We start from the raw sequence: 16,993 nt of genomic DNA, 5'->3' as shown, positions 1-16,993 counted from the left end.
ATCAATACGGTATATATTCATATACGTAAAATAAGGGGGAATTTTTTTTCTGTTAAATATATAATTAAAATACATGTATGGATTTATATATAATATATATATATATATATATATATGTGTGTGTGTGTGTGTGTGTGTGGATTATTCATGGGTGTGTGTGTATATATGAAGACAAAAGCAGACTTTATTAATAACATCACAATTGTCCATGCATGATTAAGTTTAAAACTATGTATTTTAGTATTTATGTTTTTAACTCTTATCTTTCCCTCCACTGCGCCGTTTCTTTTTTCTTAGTTCTGTGGAGAAAGATTCTTCGTCAATCCTCGATCCCTCTGCTAAATCACACCACCGAGTGTGAAGAAAGTATAATAAAGTTCCGAAAATCGCGAGAAGTTTTTTTTTTTTTTTTTTTTGTTTTTTTTTTTTTTTTTTTTTTTTTTTTTTTTGCAAATGACCGAGGTTTATCAACTTCGAGATATAGATTTTTCCCTTTTAGCCACGTTTTCTTCAACGTTCGTATGCGATGGAAATTAGCTACTTATTACGATCTCTACTCTCGAGATCGACAGGTTCTTAAAAATAATAAACAATTGGGCTGTAATGACTGACGACAGGTGACAAAGGAGGGAGGAGCATAACAAAACCAAAAAGTTACCTTAAAATTAATTTATTTACAAGAGTTAAATACATAATGTACAGTGAGTCAAGGTTCTGGGTGGCAAGAACACAAAAAAATTATAAACAATAATAATATGTAAAACCAGTCTAAGAATCAATAAAATCCACCGTTCAATAACAAAGCCAAAATAATGACAAAATAGGCTGTATAAGGGCAATAACAATCTGTAAATATAATTAATAGAAATAGGCAGCATAATAATTAAAATTAACACTGAAGCGGCATAAAGATAATCAGAGCAAAACGGGAACACTTCCTCAAACAATGAGGACAACGGTCCAATGCCGGACGATCAAGACAGAGCCGATACGACAACCACCTCATCCTTGGAGACAATATGGACATCCTCCTCGAATGCTGGACTATCAAGACAGAGTTGATACAACAACCATCTCGTCCTCAGATACAGTATGGAGGTCCTCCTCGACCACTGGATGATCAAGACAGGGTTGTTACAACCACCAACTCGTCCTCAGATACTCTCCGCTGCTCTGCTGCCAAGACTCTGCCGCTCTGAACCTGACTGGTCGTTCTGCCCTCCAGAACCCGACTGACGAAGTTTGACGCCATCCAACAGACGTCACTTCGCCAGCAATTAAAAACAAAAACAAAAGAGGCAACAATCCACCAAGGGAACAATCGGCAAACGATTGTTCCTAACACTACTTGATATGTTCGAAGTTGACACGAATTTTCAATTCTGTTTATACCCATTTCGTTTTAGAAATAATGTTATTTAAAATCCCTTATTTGCTTAAATATAATTTAATTTAATATACTTATTATTTGGTTTATATATATATAAATATATATATAATGTATATACATTTATATATTAATCCTTTATGTTATTCTTTATTTATATTAATATTATATATAATATATATATTATATATATCTTATATATATATATTCTATATAACACACCCACACCTATAATATTTATATATATATATATTATATATATATATATATATATATATACAAGTTAGTTATATATTCAATCATCAATATTCGTATATAACGTAATTATTCATTTTTTATTCGTATGTTGTTTTTAATTGGGTTATATTTGTTCTTTATTTATTTATCCATGTTTATTGTATTAATTAGTTTCATCCTGTTGGTTGAAGATGATAAAGATAGTGATTATGTTGATGAAAGTAGTAATACAGATTATTGTAAAGATAACGATGATGATAAAGATGATGGCAAAGATGATGATGACGATAAAGGTAATAATGATGATGATGATTATAAATATAACGATGATAATAAAGGTGATGGTGCAGATAATGATGATAATACAGATAGTGATAAAGATAATTATAAAGATAACGATGATGATATAGATGATGGTAAAGATTATGATGATAATACAGATAGTGATCAAGATGATTATAAAGAAAACGATGGTGATGATGATGATGATGATAAAGATAATGATGATAATAAAGATAATAGTAGTGATGATGATGATAAAGATAATGATGATAATAAAGATAATAGTAGTGATGATGATGGTAAAGATAACAGTGATGATAAAGATAATGATGATAATAAAGATAGCGTTATAATAAAGATAACGATGATAATGATGATGATGATAATAAAGATAAAGATAATGATGATAAAGATAACGATGGTGATAAAGATAATGATGGTGATAAAGATAACGATGATGATAAAGATAATGATAAAATAATGATATGATAAAGATAATAATAATGATGATGATAAAGATAATGACAAAGATAATGATGATGATAAAGATAATGATAAAGATAAAAATAATGATGATGATAAAGATAATGACAGAGATAATGATGATGACAAAGATAATGATAAAGATAAAAATAATGATGATGATAAAGATAATGACAAAGATAATGATGATGACGAAGATAATGATAAAGATTAAAATAATGATGATGATGATAAAGATAATGATAAAGATAATGATGATGATAAAGATAATGATAAGGATAAAAATAATGATGATGATAAAGATAATGATGATGATAGAGATAATGATAAAGATAAAAATAATGATGATGATAAAGATAATGACAAAGATAAAGATAATGATGATGACGGACCCTGTGATGTGCCAGGCACACAAGTAGGGAAGTTCAGTCGGCAAAGCAAAACTTCCCGATGAGAAGTTTGTCTTCTTGATTGCAACTGAGGAGCTATCCTTCCTTCTTTCCTTCCTGCTGGTTTATTTATTTTATTTATTTATTTATTTATTTATTTATTCATTTGTTTATTTTTTATTGTTTTTTATTTATTTATTTACTTATTTATTTATTTATTTATTTATTTATTTATTTGTTTATTTTTTATTGTTTTTTATTTATTTATTTACTTATTTATTTATTTATTTATTTATTCATTATTTATTATTTTATATATTTATTGATTTATTGCTTCAGTGCCTTTCATTTTTGCGTAATGAATTCAATATTTAACCATTTACTCTTTTTTTTCTTCATTATTCTCGTCTCTTGCCTCTTCCTTTTAGCGATTTTTCCTTCTCCTTTGTCTTCCTTTGCCTTCAGTTCTTTATCTGAAATCTTTATTTTCGTAGATATATATTTTCTTTCGTGTTTGAAGTATATACATTTATGGAGGTGGTGTACTGTAGCAATATACTATCCATGAAAGCATTAAATAAAAGTAATTGAAATATGATATCAGAAAGTGGTTATATGGGTATATTAGTGGGTAAATTAATTGCATTTTTCAGTTTTCTGCAAACGAAAACTATTATTTCCGGCTTTGTCCGTCCGTCTGTCCGCCCTCAGATCTAAAAAAACTACTGAGGCTAGAGGGTTACAAATTGGCATTTCGATCATCCACCTTCCCATCACCAAACATGCCAAATTGCAACCCTCTAGCCTCAGTAGTTTTTATTTTATTTAAGGTTACAGTTAGCCATGGATCATACGTCTGGCAGCGCTTTCCGGAGGCATGGGATGCACCCTCTCTCTACCGTATCTGGTGAGCGACTGAAGGGGTGCCGACCGATTATCGTATATGATGGTTTTATACGACTCTACACGTAGTACAGAAAACTCGTTTCTTCGCAGTACAGAAAACTCGTTTCTTCGCAGCGTTTTTACTCGTTAATATTAAGAGATGTAAATAACATGACGAGATCAATTTTAATTTATTTTCACCGGTGTTGCAACTATAATAGATTCACATCAACCGTGCATTTGACGTCTAGGCCAGTCCCTTACGACGCTCCTGATTCGCTGTTGATAAGCCAATCGCAGGGTTGAAAACTCTTAGTCTCTATCAAGAGTTCACACGGGAAGGTTCTATGTTCCATCTCTCCTGAGGTGGAACATACATCCTACCTATGTGAACTCTCGAGAGCGACTGAGGGTTTCCAGCCATGTGATTGGCTTATCAACAGCCAATCAGGATCGTCGTAAGGGACTGGCCTAGACAAACAAATGCACGGTTGATGTGAATCTACTATAGTGTTTTCTGAAGACTGGTCTTCATTATTCATCTATTTGTGGTCTCTCAGAAGCGATTTCTTAAAAGGAATATTTAGACTGTTTCTGGAAATAAGAGAGAGTCAGTTTAGAGATGAATATTGTGAGTAGTGAAGCATTTAGGCGCTTTCAGTCTAGAAATTAGACAACAGGCTCATAGATTTCAAAAATTATTATTATTATTATTATTTATTATTATTATTATTATTATTATTATTATTATTATTATTATCCAAGCTGCGACGAACCCAGTCGAAATAACACATTGCAACAAGCAGCTAAAAAGAGAGAGAGAGAGAGAGAGAGAGAGAGAGAGAGAGAGAGATGACTAATCAGCTGGCCATTTCAGCTGTATACACATAATTGCCAGTAGGAAAGCCTCGACGAGGTGATTCTCTCTCTCTCTCTCTCTCTCTCTCTCTCTCTCTCTCTCTCTCTCCACATATGCTTATGCATACATACATACACACACATACACATTACCCACGATTGTTATTTATTATCATTTACCCTGGGCGGAATCGCCCGTGTAATGAGGAGCCCTTCGTGAATAATTGCGTCTGCCTGGGCATCATACGGACACGATTAATACCCACGTCGATTTGATGGAGGAGACGCTATTCCAGAAATTGTTGGGCTTGGGCTTCGATAGGGTTTTTTCTTTTTTTTTTGTGTGGGTTGGGTGGCTAGAAGTACAGACTTATTTGCTCTCTCTCTCTCTCTCTCTCTCTCTCTCTCTCTCTCTCTCTCTCTCTCAAAAGTAACGATTATCTTGTAGTCTTCATTTTCTGTCTGAATTAACACGAAAGTGTATTGTATATTATATTTGTAGGCTCTCTCTCTCAATCTCCTCTCTCTCTCTCTCTCTCTCCTCTCTCTCTCTCTCTCTCTCTCTCTCTCACACTTCTTCTTCCTCCTCCTCCTCCTCCACTCCTCCTCCTCTCCTCTCTTCTCTCTCTCCTCTCTCTCTCTCTCTCTCTCTCTCTCTCTCTCTCTAGGCGCCTATTGTTGCTCCCTTGCGTATGCCACTTTCCATCCATCCCTTTCATCCTCCGTTCTATACCAGTTGCATCGATATATTTAGTGTTAGGACCACTGCAATAGTCTGGAATTATTCAGAGATTTTACTCGTCATCAGAATAAAGATTTATTTTTTTGTATGCATGTATAATGTTTTTGTAAACTAGTTGATATAATTAGATATATCCTATATTAATATATATATTATATATAATATTATATATATTATATATATTATATATATATATATATATATATATATACTAGAAATTTTTGTTCATCGTCCTATTTTTAGACAATTTTTAAGAGCATTGAACTTTCAATGACTATCAAAATGAAGATTTTTCATTTGTATATACACATTACATTTTTTTTAACTTTTATTGTTCATTTTGGCTTATTTTTCATTATATTCTCAAAGATTTGGTTCTAACGTATTGGTCTACCAGATTGAAGATTTTTTTTCGTTTGTAAATCTGTCTTAAGTTTTTTAAAACTTTATCTTAATGATTTTGGCTTATTTTTCGTTATATTCTCAAAGATCTGGTTCTAACGTTAATGGTTTATCGCCACATTTCTTAGAGCATTGAACCTTTAATCACTATCAAAATGAATATTTTTTCGTTTGTACATGTCTAGAGTTTTTTTTTTATTTATCTTGTTGAATTTGGCTTATTTTTCGTTATATTCTCAAAGATCTGGTTCTAACGTTTTCGGTCATCGTCATATCTTAGAACACTGAACTTTTAATCACTTTCAAAATGAAGATTTTTCATTTGTATATACGCATTACGTTTATTCTTTAACTTTTCGTGTTCATTTTGGCTTATTTTTCGTTAAATTTTCAAAGATCTGGTTCTAACGTCTTGATTTATCGCTATATTTCTTATGGCTTTAATCACTATCAAATTGAATATTTTTTTCGTTTACGCATCTGTCTTAAGTTTTTTAAAAATTGATCTTGTTGATTTTGGCTTATTTTTCGTTATATTCTCAAAGATCTGGTCCTAACGTTTTGGTTTATCGCCACATTTCTTAGAGCACTGAATCTTTAATCACTATCAAAATAAATATTTTTTCGTTTGTACATCTGTCTTAAGTTTTTTAAAGATTTATCTTGATGATTTTGGCTTATTTTTCGTTATATTCTCAAAATTCTGGTTCTAACGTTTTGGTTTATCGCCTTATTTTAGAGCAAGGTCTGGCTGCCTGTGTTTCATAGAAGGTCCCTTCCATTCCCTGGGAGGTCAATGAAATTCTCCCCAGTTCCTGTTCATTCCGAGAGCCGCCTTTTGTTTACATCCGTTTTGTGTGGAATGCGAGAGGTGATCTGGAGGTAGCTCGGTTTCTAAAGTCGTTTCCGCCTCCTCCTCCTCCTCCTCCTCCTCCTCCTCCTCCTCCTCCTCCATCCGTAGCTGTTAATTAACTGTAACTCACACAAGGCTTCTTCTATACACCCCTCGGCGTTCATCGATCATTTCTTAACCTTCCGCGGTAGCATTAGTGTGAGGAAAGAATTGCCTTGCATACTAGATTTGGTCTCTCTCTCTCTCTCTCTCTCTCTCTCTCTCTCTCTCTCTCTCTCTCTCTCTCTCTCTCTCAAGGAAATAAAAAGACTGAGTGCAGCGTTTCAACTGTTGAAACTTTTATAAAATGGTATAGAAGTTTTTCTATTTGTTTATATATTTAATTATTGAGGTTTTTTTCCACCTACCAATTTTCATTTTTTACCTTCCATTACTTTGCGCTAAATACATTTAGCCTTTTTCCTTTTAATTTAATTTGCGTTTCTCACCCACCAACTGACTGTTCTTGCTTTGTGCTAAATAGAATTAGCCTTTTCTCGTGCGCCTCAGAGTTACAGAATCAAATTCTGATCCCGCTGACAAAATCATCATGCAGGTATAGAATCTGTTGTTCGGAACGTGCAGATAGGACACGACATCTTACTCTACCCAAGGGGGACATTTTGCTGTATATCGTCGGCAAGTGACACTTCTTCTGCCACTCCTGTCTTCGCGTGAGACCTTGGGACTATACTCGGTTTTTTTCCATCTGTCCATCCGCCTGTGGTGTTTTTGTATGGTAACACTGCGTTGCGGGCTTTAGATAGTTACGCTATGTGTAAGTTTATAGGTAAATAAAAGGATATCTGGGCGTACATTTGCAACTGAAAAGTGTTTTAATAATTACTGTATGCGAATTACACCGTTAATATTCGAAATAAGGATATTGTTATTATTGTTGAATGTAGCTGAATGTAACTATCTAAAGCCCGGGACGCAGTGTTACCATACGGAAACACCACAGGCGGATGAACAGATGAAAAAAAAAAACAGAGACTAGTGCCATAAGAGTTGTTTTCGCGTCGCGGGACGAAGCGACCCATAGACCCATCTCGCTCGAAGCGCGACTTCAAAATTGTATATACAATATATAGCAAACTTCAGAGGTGTATTATTGCCGGTCTTCATCTCTCTTGTTATTAGTGATAACGGAACAACGAACAATGAATCAAATCAATTGGTTTTCCTCGTTAAGGAACGAAGCTTTTGTTTAAACAGATTAACTGCTATTTTTGTCTTGGTCGGAATTGATTGGGAAAAGACCGCTGGGCCGTTTGTGGCCATTGGCGTCAGTCAGTTCAAATCTGAGTGGACATTGAGGGGCGTTTGAGAGTTGAATGGATTATGACAGCTCCATCGTATAAAAAAATAAAATGCTTATTAAACGAAAGACTTTTATGTTTTTAGTATTGTTATATTAATATCCTTACCTATTCATTCTATTAACATCATGACGTAAAAAGTCGTAGATAAATATAGGCAACAAAATGAATACATTCAATTTCATACAAGTTTTTGGAATTTTTGCATGGCTAAGCTTCCTTTACTCTCATCGTTAAATCTGTGGCTTTAGTTTGTGACTGCGTGATCTCAGATCATCCTGGATTATCTCTTTGATTTTTACCCTTTCGACAATTAACCTATCTGGTCTTCTTGATCTTTTTTATTTACCTTTTCCAACTGAATTTCATTTGTGCTTCGACAGTGCCTGAATAAAGGCGGAAGCGCTTGGTGTTGTAGATCTATATAAAAAATTAAGCTTTATTTATTTAGTATAAATCCCTATAAAGACAATGCAATGTTACAAGCTCCCTTCCCTTCGTATTAGTACACTTCACGTAAAATGTACATCATAATAATAATAATAATAATAATAATAATAATAATAATAATAATAATAATAATAATAATAATAATAATAATAATAATAATAATAATAATAATAATAATCTTACCATCCGTCTGTCATTCAATCACGGCCAAACGGCAGGTCCGATGGGCATGAAACTTGGCAGGGTTACAGTGTGGACCCCCAAGATAGTTTGTAATGGTGTTTCATCCTACATCCCCCGCCCCCCTGCGAAGGGGGTGGGGGTGAGAAGAGATTCCCCGAAACGGGGCTGGTTATACCCGTTACGAATTTATCATACATAATTTCTGTATACATATGACTTATCATTTAGAAAAGAATACTATTGGGTAAACGTCAATGACGTAATAGTGAAACAACGCTAGCGAGTCACTTATATGAATATGCTTGTAGTAAGGATTGGAAAATTGCGTGTAATAATAATAATAATAATAGTAGCATTATTTTAGGAAGCGGAACTCGACGTCTACCAGACGAGTTACAGCAATCTTATAGAAGTCTTTATTGGATTAAGTCTTTAGCCGTATATCAGGTTAATGGGCCATTCCCCTTAATATCACAACTGGAAATGCCTATTTCCAAGAAAGCTAATTGTTATAGTACCTGTAATGGTGATTCACAATTATGTCCCTCCAGATGTGATTATTCTCGTAGGTTTTTTTAAGCTCTCTCTCTCTCTCTCTCTCTCTCTCTCTCTCTCTCTCTCTCTCTCTCTCTCCTTACAGATGCTAAAGAATAAGAACAATTAAATTTTAATTCTCTCTCTCTCTCTCTCTCTCTCTCTCTCTCTCTCTCTCTCTCTCTCTCTCTCTCTTCTTACAAATGCTAAAGAATAAGAACAATTAAATTAATTTCCTCTCTCTCTCGTCTCTCTCTCTCCTCTTCTCTCTCTCATCTCTTCTTACAGATGCTAAAGAAATAAGAACAATTAAATGTTTAATTTCTCTCTCTCTCTCATCTTCTCTTCGCTCTCTCTCTCTCTCTCTTTACAACATACTAAAGAATAAGAACAATTAAATTTTAATTTTTTTCTCTCTCGCTCTCTCTCTCTCTCTCTCTCTCTCTCTCCAAAAGCTAAAGAATAAGAACAATTAAATTTTAATTCTCTCTCTCTCTCTCTCTCTCTCTCTCTCTCTCTCTCTCTCTCTCTCTCTCTCTCTCTCTCTCTCTCTCTCCTTACAAATGGTAAAGAATAAGAACAATTAAATTTTAATTCTCTCTCTCTCTCTCTCTCTCTCTCTCTCTCTCTCTCTCTCTCTCTCTCTCTGCAAAATTAATGACCCTTGTTTTGAGAGGTTCATTCTCCACTTTTTCTCGTGGCGTTATTAATTACAAAATAAATTAGAAAGGAGAGGACTCTATTAATGCAACGGGTATGGCTGCCTTTTTCGAAATAATCACCATGTACTATAGCAGCCCCATGAAAGTGTTTCATTCATCGGCATCACTTTGCCTCTAGCAGTCTCGTGTTTATGATAATACTTTCTTCCGTATTCCCCGGCATAAATCATCGGTGGGACTTGCTATAGGATGAACGAACAAGTGGCATTTAGTTTTATGAGTTTGGGAGAGACTCGAGTACTTGGCAACTCGGGAAGAAGGGAGCTTTAGGGAGAGCGTATGGTAGGATTATTGAAATGAGAACCGTAAATAAAGGAGAGAAAGTGGCATAGTAGAAACATCACTTGGCAAACTCTCCAATGTGAATTTGAGGAAGGACCTCAAGAGAAAACTTTAAGTGTGTAAGGTGGAGAATAAATTCATGGCGAGAGTCGTATGGGTACAGATTGCATGTCAGTGTGTACGTTCGTCTGTTCACGCTCTTTTGGTTTGAGCATTTATTATAAAACGCTAGTTTATATGGACGTAGGTAAATGCTCATGATGCAGCAGGAGGAGTGCGATGATAATTGCCTGTTTGGAATGTACGTACTGTGTAAAAGCAGTGGTTCTTAACCTTTTTTTTTTATTACCACGCCCCCCTCATAGAGTTGGTCCTTCCCTCCATCCCCACCCCCCTTTCCCTCCCTTGCATCTATGAGTAAAATTTCCCGCCAGATTTAAATGAAAATAAAAAAAAAGAGAGGGAAAGAGAAGGTGTATCGAGAAATAGGGAGGGAAGTGAATAATTACAAAAAATGGTAAGCCAACTAGTCCAGCTAGAGTAGTGGACTATAGGAAACTAACGTTATAAGGCGTCACGTTTGTATTTTTTCCATCCACTTTTGAATATTAGTTCCTCACGAATGTAGTTAGAGAATTTTCAATTTTTTCCCTAGGGCTCGCGACTCCCCTGGAAATTGCTGACGCCTCCCCAGGGTTGAGAATCGTTGGTGTGAAGGGTACTTTGAAGCAACTGGAAGTTTTCTTGATGAAAGTGAAGTTTGAGTATGAAATATTCGACATGAAAATTATTATTGGTTTAATGTGAAAGTTACTTAGTGAAATTTCTTCTCAAGGTCCTTTAAGTCTTTGTCTTTATTGAAGATGCAGATTATTTTATGGTTGATTGCTTTGCAAAATAACACCCTATACTCTGTTGTTCATTGTAAATTTATACGCGATAATAATAATAATAATAATAATAATAATAATAATAATAAAATAATAATAATAATAATAATAATAATAATAATAATAATAATAATATAATAATATGCTGGAAGTAATCCCTCTGTTAAACATGTTTTGATAAAAGTAATTGCTGCCTAAAATTAATGCAGCTGAGGCAGCAATTACTTTTAATAATAATAATAATAATAATAATAATAATAATAATAATAATAATAATAATAATAATAATAATAATGTGCGGGAAGTAAACCCTCTTTTAAACATTAATTTTAGACAGCAATTACTTTTGATTAATTTAATAATAATAATAATAATAATAATAATAATAAAATAATAATAATAATAATAATAATAATAATAATAATTATGTGTGGCGCCGTGGAGGAGTGGGTTAGGTAGTCAATAGACTTAAGTCAAGTTAAGCAACATTGGGGCTGGTCAGTAGTTGGATGGGTGACCGCTCTCCTCGGCGTTGATTCCTTGGGAAAGGATCTTTACCATAATTTCCTCGTCTACTCACTGTAAATGAGTACCTATCCTGATGGGGTAGGGTCCAGCTATGGGTTAAATAGCAAAACTCAGCAATGATGGAAAGAAATGAAGGAATAAACGACAACGACGTAAATGGAACCTCTGGCAACAGAGGAGCTTCGTCCGGCAACCAGGTATTCAACCCAATTGAAGGGGAAGACGGTCAGGTACTTGGAGGTCGTCATCCAGCAACTGATCACCACAACGACAGTAATCAACAGCCTGAGATTGGAGCTACAGAGGCAAAAAGGAAGAAATGGACAAGAAGAAAAGAAAAGGAAAAGGAAATTGGAGATGCTACATCAGAAGCAACCCGACGGAGAGAGGATATAGAAGAAGATTGATCAACATCTGGAATGAGATGGAAATAACACCCCCCAAACAGAGCAGAGGCTGGCAGACCAAGTAAGGAACATAAAGAAAAAGAACTGGCTCTCCCCAACAGAAAGAGAGGAACTGGAAAGGGAAATGTCACACGACAACGAATTACACGAAGACGAACTGAGAGCGATGCCACAGAAGACGACAGGGAGGATGAGGTATCAAACAACGACACACGAAGAAACACCGACGAAGTAACAGAGAGGACGGAATGGGTCAAAAAGATTAAGACAATGGATGGAGCCAGATACAGAGAGAACAAAGATCCCCTCCATGAAAGCCTACAACACCAAGAAATTAAGGGAGAAAACAAGTGAGGTCAATGAAATAATGGGCATAATCACACCACCAGTATCACAGAAACAAATAACTTGGTATATGCAGGAGCAAGATTAGTAGCAGAACTGATGGGGATTTCGAACACCAACACCACCAGCACACCAGCCCAACAGAAACCAAAACAGCAACCTCCTTGGAAAGGCGCCTGGAAAAGCAAATCATGGTGATGAGATCTGACCTGAGTAAACTGAAAGAGATGGCAGAAAAAAGGCTAAGAAGCAAGAAACAAGGGAGGAACTCACGAGAAATACAAAGTACAAGAGAGGGGACTAAACAACACAATAGAAGATGTAAAACAGAGGCTTAAGGCCAAAGCACATAAGATCCAACGGTACATGAACAGGAATAAGGGATACCAACAGAACAAACTATTCGAAACCAACCAGAAAAACTATACAGCCAACTAAGAGGGAAGACAACCACCCAGAAATTCCTAAGCCGAACCAAGTAAGAGACTCTGGGAAAACTATGGAGCAATCCGGTATCACACAACACTGCAACATGGCTCCAGAGTCAAGGAGAAGAAACAGGGAGAATAAAACAAAGATTCACAGACATCACGACAGACACAGTTCAGACACCAACTAAAGAAAATGCCAAACTGAAAGCCCAGGTCCCGATGAAGTCCATGGATACTGGCTCAAAAACTTCAAGGCCCTACACCCACGAATAGCAGAACAACTCCAGCATTGTATCTCAAATCACCAAGCACCCCACCAAATGGATGCCACAGGAAGAACATCCTTAGTACAAAAAGACAAGAGTAAGGGAAATATAGCCAGTAACTACAGGCCAATCACCTGCCTACCAATAATGTGGAAGTTACTAACAGGTATCATCAGTGAAAGGCTATACAACTACCTAGAGGAGACAAACACCATCCCCCACCAACAGAAAGGCTGCAGAAGGAAGTGTAGGGGCACAAAAGACCAGCTCCTGATCGACAAAACGGTAGTGATGGAACAGTAGGAGAAGGAAAACCAACCTAAGCATGGCATGGATAGACTATAAGAAAGCCTTCGACATGATACCACACACATGGCTAATAGAATGCCTGAAAATATATGGGGCAGAGGAAAATACCATCAGCTTCCTCAAAATACAATGCGCAACTGGAATACAATACTTACAAGCTCTGGAATAAGACTAGCAGAGGTTAATATCAGGAGAGGGATCTTCCAGGGCGACTCACTGTCCCCACTACTCTTCGTAGTAGCCATGATTCCCATGACAAAGGTACTACAGAAGATGGATGCCGGTACCAACTCAAGAGGCAACAGAATCAACCATCTGATGTTCATGGACGACATCAAGCTGTATGGTAAGAGCATCAAGGAAATAGATACCCTAATCCAGACTGTAAGGATTGTATCTGGGGACATCAGGATGGAGTTTGGAATAGAAAATGCGCCTTAGTCAACATACAAAAAAGGCAAAGTAACGAGAACTGAAGGATAAAGCTACCAGATGGGAGCAACATCAAACACATAGATGAGACAGGATACAAATACCTGGGAATAATGGAAGGAGGGGATATTAAAACACCAAGAGATGAAGGACACGATCAGGAAAGAATATATGCAGAGACTCAAGGCGATACTCAAGTCAAAACTCAACGTCCGGAAATAATGATAAAAGCCATAACACATGGCAGTGCCAGTAATCAGATACAGTGCAGGAATAGTGGAATGGACGAAGGCAGAACTCCCGCCGCATAGATCAGAAAACCAGGAAACATATGACAATACACAAAACACTACACCCAAGAGCAAATACGGACAGACTATACATAACACGAAAAGAAGGAGGGAGAGGACTACTAAGTATAGAGGACTGCGTTAACATCGAAAACAGAGCACTGGGGCAAATATCTGAAAACCAGTGAAGGACGAGTGGCTAAAGAGTGCATGGGAAGAAGACTAATAATAGTAGATGAAGATCCAGAAATATACAGAAAGACAGAAAGAGAACAGAGGACTGGCACAACAAACCAATGCACGGACGAATACATGAGACAGACTAAGACTAGCCAGCGATGACAATTGGCAATGGCTACAGAGGGGAGAGCTAAAGAAGGAAACTGAAGGAATGATAACAGCGGCACAAGATCAGGCCCTAAGAACCAGATATGTTCAAAGAACGATAGACGGAAATAACATCTCTCCCATATGTAGGAAGTGCAATACGAAAACAAAAATGAAACCATAAACCACATAGCAAGTGAATGCCCGGCACTTGCACAGAACCAGTACAAAAAGAGGCATGATTCAGTAGCAAAAGCCCTCCACTGGACCTGTTCAAGACAACATCAGCTACCTTGCAGTAATAGTGGTACAGCACCAACCTGAGGGAGTGATAGAAAACGATCAGGCAAAGATCCTCTGGGACTATGGTATCAGAACGGATAGGTGATACGTGCAAACAGACCAGACGTGACGTTGATTGACAAAGTCAGAAGAAAGTATCACTCATTGATGTCGCAATACCATGGGACACCAGAGTTGAAGAGAAAGAGAGGGCAAAAATGGATAAGTATCAAGATCTGAAAATAGAAATAAGAAGGATATGGGAATATGCCGTGAAATCGTACCCATAATCATAGGAGCACTAGGCACGATCCCAAGATCCTTGAAAGGAATCTAGAAAAACTAGAGGCTGAAGTAGCTCCAGGACTCATGCAGAAGAGTGTGATCCTAGAAACGGCACACATAGTAAGAAGAGTGATGGACTCCTAAGGAGGCAGGATGCACCCGGAACCCCACACTATAAATACCACCCAGTCGAATTGGGAGGACTGTGATAGAGCAAAAAAAAAAAAAAAAAATAATAATAATTATCATTATTATTATAATAATTATTCATTATTATTTATTATTATTATTATTATTATTATTATTATTATATTATTATTATTATTATTATTATTCCCGAAAGCTATCCTTTAAGTTTTAAATTTAAATATATGTATCATTTACATAACTGTGGATTTGTTTCTCCAATAATATAATAATAATAATAATAATAATAATAATAATAATAATAATAATAATAATAATAATAAAAAAATTATCTTATTATTATAATAATTATTAATTATTATTATTATTATTATTATTATTATTTATTATTATTATTATTATTATTATTATTATTCCCGAAGCTATCCTTTAAGTTTTAAATTTAAATATATGTATATTTACATAACTGTGGATTTGTTTCTCCAATAATAATAATAATAATAATAATAATAATAATAATAATAATAATAATAATAATAATAATAATAATAATAATAATGACGTTTAAAGCAGCCATCTTTATATAGTTAGAACAAATATGTAGTATCCATCGAACGTGAAATACGATCACTGACGGTAAAAATGAAATAGAGAAAGTTAATCGCAGATATAATCATTCATCTGTGTGAAAGATCAAATAGACAGAGGAACCAGAAGACTTCGTTATAAGCAGAGCTCAGTCTCGTCGAATGTTTCTTCTTATAGAAAATTAGGTCAACACTCCCGTCCCAATTTTCGGGGAGGTTTGCTATCAGCTGTTTGACAGACAAACATTATTATGATGCCACTGTAGAATCCGCTGCGATAAAGGTTCCCCATCATTAAGGAATCCTGGTGCTACTGTGTGGCCTCATTTGATGCTGTGTTATTGGGAGAATTATTTGTCCTTTTAATATCTCTCTCTCTCTCTCTCTCTCTCTCTCTCTCTCTCTCTCTCTCTCTCTCTCTCTCTCTCTCTCTCTCACTTCCAATTTTATTGTCAAAATTACAATAAAATAATCTGCAGTCTGGGGGCGTAACGTGAGGTTTTCTTTTCGTAAATTATTTTATTTCCCAAAAATAAAAAGAAGTAAAAAATATCATTAAAGAAATTGAAAAGTAAAAAAAAAAAAAGAATAATAAAAAAATAATTTTAAAAAGACTCATAAAAACTTCAGAAAATTAAAAAAACAATCATAAAATCACATTCCCTTTAAATTCTTTGCTATTTTTTTTATTTTCCAAAAATAAAAAAAAGTAACAAAAGAATAATTTTAAAAATTCATTAAAAAAATTCATTAAAAATTTCAGAAAATAAAACAGAAATCAAAAGATCACATTCCCTTTGAATTCTTTGCTGATTTTCTTTTATTTTCCAAAATTAGAAAAAATTAAAAACAAGAATCATTGAAAAATTCAGAAAAAAATTATTCATAAAAATATTCTGAAAATGAAAAAACAATCATAAAATCACATTGCCTTTAAATTCTTTGCTATTTTTTTATTTTACAAAAATGAAAAAAGTAAAGAATGAATCATTAAATAATCTAGAAAAAAAGGTTCATATAAAATTCAGAAAATAAAAAAAATAATAAAATCACATTCCCCTTGAATTCTTTGCAATTTTTTTTTATTCCAAAAATAGAAAAAATAAAAAAAGAATCATTAAAAAAATTCAGAAAAAAAATTCATAAAAAAATTCAGAAAATAAAACAGAAATCATAAGTTAACATTCCCTTTGAATTCTTTGCTATTTTTTTTTTATCCTCACAAAATAAAAAAAATAAAAAAAGAATCATTAAAAAATTCAGGAAAAAAAGATTCATAGAAAATTCAGAAATCGAAAAAAAATCAGAAAATCCCATTCCCTTTGAAGCTTTGTTAATTTTCTTATTTTTCACAAATAAAAAAAGTAAAAAAAAAAAGAATCATAGAAAAGTTCAGAAAAAAAATTCATAGAAAATT

At 34.6% G+C, this 16,993-nt stretch overlaps 1 protein-coding gene across 1 annotated transcript; it reads left to right on the top strand.

Moving 5' to 3' along the window:
- The first annotated feature begins 1,775 nt into the window (after positions 1–1,775).
- Positions 1,776–2,387, top strand: LOC135210447 (serine-aspartate repeat-containing protein C-like). Its single transcript, XM_064243343.1, has one exon. The coding sequence runs from the start codon at positions 1,776–1,778 to the stop codon at positions 2,385–2,387; it is 612 nt and encodes a 203-aa protein (XP_064099413.1).
- Positions 2,388–16,993: the final 14,606 nt, after the last annotated feature.

This window comes from Macrobrachium nipponense, chromosome 39, assembly GCF_015104395.2.
Source record: "Macrobrachium nipponense isolate FS-2020 chromosome 39, ASM1510439v2, whole genome shotgun sequence".
NCBI classification, from domain to species: domain Eukaryota; kingdom Metazoa; phylum Arthropoda; class Malacostraca; order Decapoda; family Palaemonidae; genus Macrobrachium; species Macrobrachium nipponense.
Note: the sequence above shows the minus strand (reverse complement) of the source record. Positions and strands in the feature narration are given on the sequence as shown.

What these genes read in the sequence shown, in the direction of transcription:
- LOC135210447 (XM_064243343.1), top strand. Translation starts at nt 1,776, where the DNA reads ATGTTTATTGTATTAATTAGTTTCATCCTGTTGGTTGAAGATGATAAA.